General features: G+C 32.4%; 1 protein-coding gene across 3 annotated transcripts in view; it reads left to right on the top strand.

The window, feature by feature from the left end:
* Positions 1 to 6,171, top strand: part of LOC110024304 (membrin-11-like) — a 34,028-nt gene extending 27,857 nt beyond the window's left edge. The window contains exons 4-5 of one of the 3 annotated variants that reach the window (XM_020724191.1): positions 4,385 to 4,567; positions 6,032 to 6,171. In XM_020724191.1, coding sequence (XP_020579850.1) covers positions 4,385 to 4,546 — 162 coding nt within the window. In that variant the 3' untranslated portion in view covers positions 4,547 to 4,567; positions 6,032 to 6,171. Of the gene's footprint in view, positions 1 to 4,384; positions 4,585 to 5,320; positions 5,630 to 6,031 lie in introns of those variants that run through there. The other 2 variants (XM_020724192.1, XM_020724190.1) reach the window with 2 other exon arrangements.
* The last annotated feature ends 1,268 nt before the right edge of the window (positions 6,172 to 7,439 follow it).

Genomic DNA, 7,439 nt, shown 5'->3' with positions numbered 1-7,439 from the left:
TAGCATGTTGTACTAGCATGTTGTACCATTCAACAGAGTCATTCTCAGGGGCTCGGCAGAGAGAAAACCGAAATGAAGCAAGGCGTAAAAGGGGAGAGGAAGGTACCTCCTTAAAGCAGAATGTAATACAGGGATTTCAGAAAGAGAATACTCCACCGTCTACCCTCCTCTCCAACAGCAAGAGGAAGCCAACCCAAGCACTAGGAACTAAAGAAGAAAGTGAGAAAGAAATTTGGCAGAGTTTTCCCTCCCTTAGAAATTTTTTTCGGCCTCTTAAAACGCACCAACGAAAGCCTCATATAGACTAGAGAACAGGAGAAGGAATGATTAGGAGATCGTATACGATTCGATGGATCGAGAGGAGCAGACGCCCCCATACGGGCGTGCGAGAGGCAAAGGATGAGATCCTCGCAGAGGATGAGATACGATAAGAGATGAGTCGCAGTATCGTTCAGCGTGCGTGAGGCGAGCGCTAGAACGAGACTCCAACGGCACAAAGGAGCGGGCCAGGTGGAACCGAGCGAGCCGAAGCTAGGACAGAGGTCCACGGGGTCGAGACTTAGCAGAGGGGGAAGATAATGAAATTTGGTTAAGATTATATTAATTATAATAATGATAATAATAAAATATTTTTAATTATTATAATTAACACTTAAATGTTTATTTTTCCCCAGACGTGTCGTCGCGGTGAAACGAACGTTCCCTTTAGGCAAAATCGACGTTCTGGACGCGTCGGCGCAATCCGTTTTGTTATCTGGAGTCGTTTAGGCAACCTCATCGACGATTGGAACAAAAACACGTCGCGATCGGAATCACGTCAAAAATTCGGCTCGAGCTTAATCAAATAAGGCGACGAAGAGCGCGATAGTGGCATATTAACGCGTACAGTCAATCCTAAGGCCATTAGTCTCATAGGGACTCCTTGAGTTCCTTCACAGTAGCCTTACCTACTAAGTAATAGCGGTCAAAATTACCATACGGAGCGTCAAGTTGAGCGAAGAAAAACTCAAAATTTCTAACAGGGAGAGCTCCTTTGCTAGTTTTCTAGGAGTAGTTGACAAGGAAGTCCTGCGGCTAGACCCTAGGCTATTAAAGAGGAGAAAAACTACACATCCGCCAAAAGTTAGGTCAACAAATAGTAATAATAATACTTGTTTTAATGGGACGACCCAGTGGCGGCACGGGTCCGTGCCCCCATTGTAGCTCTATCCATGCTTGTGACGAATTCTTTAATAAAATTATCTTTGTATATATAAATCAAATTGATATTAATTCAAATTTTTATTCTTTTTTTCCAAATTTATAAAATTATAAATGGAATATTATAGAGAAAGTATAATTGTGAAATATATCAAATAATTTATTAATGGTACTTACTTTAAGTAAACTAAAAGTTAAATTTTCATCTATTTTGTTGTATCCCAAAGATATATAATTCATCACTATTAATCTTTAAGCCATTTGGATTGAAGTTTTTTGAATTTGTATGTCCATATAATAAACAAGTCTCAATCAACCCTAATTTATGTGAAACTTAAATCTATATTTGTTTTGTAAGTTAAACTTTATGGATCCTAATAAATAGACTTTGTTTGGTTTTATGGATTCAAAGTAGAACCTAGGTGGGGGCATGTGCAAAGAAAAAGAGTGAAGTAATTGAATTGAAATTTGTGTCCATTCTAGATTCCAATCTTTCACCTTTTTCTTTATCCGTTTGTTGATGTGAAATTGAGTTTTTATTCCTTGTAAGGAGTGAGCAAATTGAACCAATGACTAGATAATTTTTCTCTCACTTTCAAGAAGATTAGGTTGGGAATTGTCGATTAAAAATTTATTTTCTTTATCTCTCCTCTCTCTCGCCTACTCTCTATCTCTCAAGCTTTATTTCTCTCAATCTCTTCCCTCTCTCACTAACTCTCATTCTTGGTCACTCTTCCTAGAATCAAACATGTAATGTGAAATTGTGACGTGAAATTCATTTTTTTTATAAAGAAGAGTGAAGGAATTGAATTGAAATTTGCTTCCACACAATTGGTTGCGAAGAATTCACATGAAAATTCACCTTTTATTTTTTGGTTTGTTGATATGAAATGGATTTTTTCTTTCTTGTGATTAAGAGGAGTGCAAATAACACCGATAACTTGACAAATTTTTCCCCTCAGTTCCAATAAAATTAGGTAAGGAATTGTTAATTAAAAATTTTATTTTATTACTTAGATAAATCCAATTCTCTACTAGTTACACAAACATCTAATGTGAAATTATGAAGCAAAATTCATTTGATTTCCTTCATTTATCATGTATCCACTAGGAGTTATACGAGTGATTTATTATAATATTATATTGCATTATCTATTAGTCATATGCTTAATTTATATGAGAATGTTTGCCAAAAATTTATTTCAGTTATGATAATTATAAGTATATTGCATACGTGAAGTTGAGAAATATTGAATTCAAACAAGGTGTATGACAATAGTTTGCCTAAACTACAAAAGGTTTATTACAGCAACCCTTAACAAACTAATTGCTTAGGATCATATAAAGTCAACAACTAATTGGGATGAATCTTTACATGTAAGAAATCCTATAAATTCTTACTATTTTTTCAATTTTTAATGCATCTGATTTAACTTTCTGTGTATCAAATCCTCTCTTGTTCAACACACTTTAAGATTCACATTCAATACATCTTCTACATAATTTCTAGACAAAAATAGTAATATTATAACAGCATACGAATTGATTAAAACGTATTCATTATTGATGGTGGATATCAATCTTATATGATCTAGCATGACGAATGTATATGTATATTTGATGACTCGTGATTTCTCTACACGTGGTACAAATATGCACTTATGTTTAAAGAATAGCAACTGAATAATTCATTAGTCTTCTTTTTTCAAGCTACAATCGAAATGCAAATTGTGTTTGTTGACATGGAAAGTTGATCTCTTAAATTCAATTTAGTTGCTTCTTTTTATTTTTTTTTGGTGGGTGTTTTATTTTTAATTTTTTTCTTAACTCTTAATTTATTATATCGACTGAACTCTAGTTGGGTGTTTTTATAAGCTTCTACAATTTTTTATTGTATCTGTGGGTTGGGTGGCTTTTTTAGCATGTCTATGATCTTTTTTTTTTTTTGCCATATCTACACTTCAATTGGCTTTTGTTTTATCTGTGAATTTGGGTGACTTCTCTAGTATGGAAATAGTTTGCTTGTTCAATAGTTGTCATGCTTAATCGGCAAATTACCTTTTTTTTCTTTGCAAACATAGTTCTTTAGCAAGCATACATGCTTCCTAAATCAATTTTTCAACAATTCTGATTTGCATTTTCTATGAAATATAAACTTTAAGGAAATTTACATACCTAGCACAAAATTCTCATTTATTTACATTTCTAACACCTAAACTTTTTTTTTTTATGTTTATACCAACGAAATCTTTCATGTCACGTAAAAATATCATTATTTCAACTTCTAAAAATTATGCATAAATAAGGTGACCTATATGTAAAAATTGAATTTTAGTTGTTTGACGTGTAAATACATAGGAATTAAGTGGTATGCATGTAAATCTTTCTATTGATGTAGTGTATGAAAGCATTGGTTTAAGTTTTTTAGAGTTTAGCTTGTTTCATGTCACATAGCTTTGTGCCATAGCACTACTGTGCTTCATGTGTAATGTCATGGCGCCAACCCCAAAATAAGTGTTATGTAAGGGTTTAAGTTTTAGGTTTTAGGGATTACGTATGGTTAATAACTTGGGGGTTAGAGTTATGATTTAGGTTTTATGGTTTTCGAGGTTTTGGTTTTAGGGTTTAAGATTTAGTGTTTGGGTTTAACATTCTGGTTTTACGTTATATATAGGTATAAAAAAATTTGCTAATGATATCAATTTTTCAATCCAGATTGCTTGATGGCACTAAGCCTTGCAATCACATTTAGATGCTCTCTAAAAATCCAGGACATGCGGTTAAGTGCAACAAAACAGCTCTTAAAATGCTGTCATAGAATAATGGGTAAATGACATGCATGCTGGCAAATTCCTATATATTTACATATGTAACACCTAAACTTTACTTTTGACATTTATACCAACCCAATCTTTTATATCACATAAAAATTGCCACCATGTTAACTTCTAAAACATGGAAAAAACCTAGGTAAGATGGCATGTATGTAAAAACTGAAGTTTAGGTGTTAGATAAGTAAATAAATAAGAATTGAGTGGTATTTATTTAAATCTTCCTTGAATAAAAGATTATGTACACTACACCTGTAGTAAAACAAAAATATTTTTTATTTTACTTTTTTTTTCTTTAGACTTTACATGAAATCATTGTTCATGGTCCATTTATGATGTCTTCGCTCATGCAGAGAGCACAAAGAAAAGCCCTGGATGTACTCAACACTGTTGGACTCTCTAACTCTGTATTGAAACTCATCGAGAGGCGTCATCGTGTCGACAAGTGGATTGCATATGGCGGCATGATGATCACAGTTGTCGTAATGTACATGTTCTGGAGGTGGACCCATTAATTTTTTCGCAGCCGGCCCCTGGTATATTTGAATTAAAGGTTTATTATTTTCTTTCAATAACAAACCTTCTGACTAAATGATCAAAATGGTTTCTAGACATAAAATTTATCTTCTTTGGCTTAGTGTTTCTACAAATGTTCGATTTAGTCCCTTGAATCAATCTGAACCAATCCAAACATTTACATTGGCGTTTTTTGAACAAAAATAGGTGAAGGAAAACATTCCACCTAAAGAATTTATGGACTTTTTAGGCTAAGTCTCATTATAAGTGACACTAACCCAAAAAAAGTTCATAATGTCCTAATGACCAGCTTCCTTCCATTAACTTTTGTCCAATGAGATCAGTGAGTTAATATTAAGTCAAGTTGGTTCAGATCTGGTGAATTGGAGGACTAAATTCAACACTCGAAAAAGCTTATGACTAAAATGAATTCCTTACAAGTCTAGGACATATTTGATCATTTATCTATAGGGGCATTTACATACATACCACCCAATTTCTATGTATGCACATATTTAGCACCTAAATTTTACTTTTTTACATTTTCACCATCTAAATCTTTCATGTTTGATCAAAAATACCACTTTTAACGTTTAGAAAGTGAAATACACCTTTTCAAAGCATAGGTAAGGTGGCACGTCTATATAAAAATTAAAGTTTAGGTGTTAGATATGTAAATAGATAGGATTTAAGTGCTATGTATGTAAATCTTCCTTATCTAAAACAATATCTATTATGTATGAAGTCTTATGCAGTTATCCATTTTGTTTTAGCGGCTCTTTGTTGAATCGCATGCCTTGTGTCAAGTTCAATGCAGCCAACCTCCACATTAAGCATCTATATTTGTCTCACTTTTGGATCTTTTCTGGCTTATTAGCTATTAATGTTTTGGTTGCTCCAATTTGTAATTTGATCAGAAAAATCATAGAAAGTGATATTAAAAAAGAGTTGAGAAATACAAAATGTGTTAAGAAAAGAGATGAGGATGAAACATATAGTTTTAGGTTGATCATTTTATCTGATTTTTTCAACAAAACCTGTTGTTTTAATACATTTCCTTTTAATGGGCGTGCATACTCTTACTATATAAATGATTGAAATTATGAGAGGCAATATATTTGTGTGCAACAATAGCCACCTCATAAATTGGACATTGTAGCAACAATTTTTATATACTTAGATATCTAATACATCAATTTGATATTTATACAAGAGGTGAATTATTAATTCTCATCAAGTTTTCTCTAATATTGATTTTTTAATAGGAAAATATATTTTACCTCCCTTATATTTTGATTTGATTGTCGCATTAAATTGTTAGATGTGAGGATAATGTGAATTAAATCTTATGCAAGAGAACTAATTTAGTAATGAGATTTTGTAAAAAAATTGGATCTACTTTGTTTAAAATTGATACATATTTTAATTGCTTATAATTTTTCTAGATCATGCAATTATGATATTGTAAGCTTGATTTTTTTTAGGTTGCATTTGTTTCGGCTCTGACTATAGAAAAGTTGGTTGTAGCAGCTGTTGTTGGAAATCAATTGTTCAGAGCTGGTGTTATAGAAGCAGTTATTATATTTGAAAAACATAGTTTTGCCCGCATTGTATGTTGACATAATGACTATAATGTTTTCAGTATAGAAACACAATTTGGTTTAAACTATTTGGAAAATATAGTTTTGAAAGTGTTGTCTGTGAGGTAAATTTAATCACAATTTATTAAGTTTTTTCACTCACAACAACATAAGATAAATTGAGATGAACATTAACTTAATCATAAGAAAATTCAGATAATTTATAATATCGATAAAAAATATAAGATTTTATATAAAATTAAAACTTATCAGTTTATAGTTTGAACTTTTACAGTATATTAACATCATCCAAACAAATGCAACGTCAACAACAACAAAAGCAATGCTATAATCACAAAATCAAATAAAAGTAAAGTTTTCATAAGAAATTTCAACTCTTTCACATCATTTCCATCAAATGCTTATATTTTTACATCAATTGGCTCATTTATTGTTTTTCTCAATTCATCGAACCACTGAACGATGACGGTTTCCATCAGCATTTTCGAAATCAATATTGGTTTGTGAATGATGGCGTCGTATGCAATTATGAAAAGTTATTGTTACAATGATTATTTTATCTTATTTTGCAAAGGAATATGTTGCATGTCTCTCAGAATGATCTATTTTTTTCTCCATATGCTAAACGTTCTCTTAATGACACCACGTAATAATGAGTGACGCTTGTTAAACAACTCTTTCTTTCTCCAAACCACTTGAATTGCCCTTTCAAAAGCTGGTGAATGATACTGTGTTCGGGAAGGGTTTAAGAAATCTGCGTTGCAATGGGTACCCGACATCCACCAAATAATACATTCCTGCAAGATTTCTCCAACTTTAGGCAGGTTATACTCAAATTAATGAACTATGTTATGAGATCGTCGACCAATCCTATGGAGTATGGGGAAATTTGTGAACACGTGATCGGGTTGAATATATGACTATCGTGAGCACCTCCATACCTACCAACTTTGATGAATGTAAAGCACATATTGAAGTCGCATGTTATCATTATATTTTGTGTGGGTGATCTGCACCACCCAATATACACGATCTTATCAGCATTTTGATAAGCTCGCATCAACATGTGCCTCATTAAAGCCACCAATACAATCCTGCATCTTATCAACATTACTCTATATTTCAGTATTTGTATGTTTGTAAAAGAGAATTCACATTAAACATAACTTGAAGTATGACATATACCGATGATCGCATGAAATTTGAATGAGAATATTTTGGAAAGTCAGATGCTCAAGTCTGATGACATTGAAGGACAAACGTACCAAAAACATTCAAGCCAATTGAAAAA

Source organism: Phalaenopsis equestris, unplaced genomic scaffold (genome assembly GCF_001263595.1).
Source record: "Phalaenopsis equestris unplaced genomic scaffold, ASM126359v1 Scaffold000251, whole genome shotgun sequence".
Classification (NCBI taxonomy): domain Eukaryota; kingdom Viridiplantae; phylum Streptophyta; class Magnoliopsida; order Asparagales; family Orchidaceae; genus Phalaenopsis; species Phalaenopsis equestris.
Note: the sequence above shows the minus strand (reverse complement) of the source record. Positions and strands in the feature narration are given on the sequence as shown.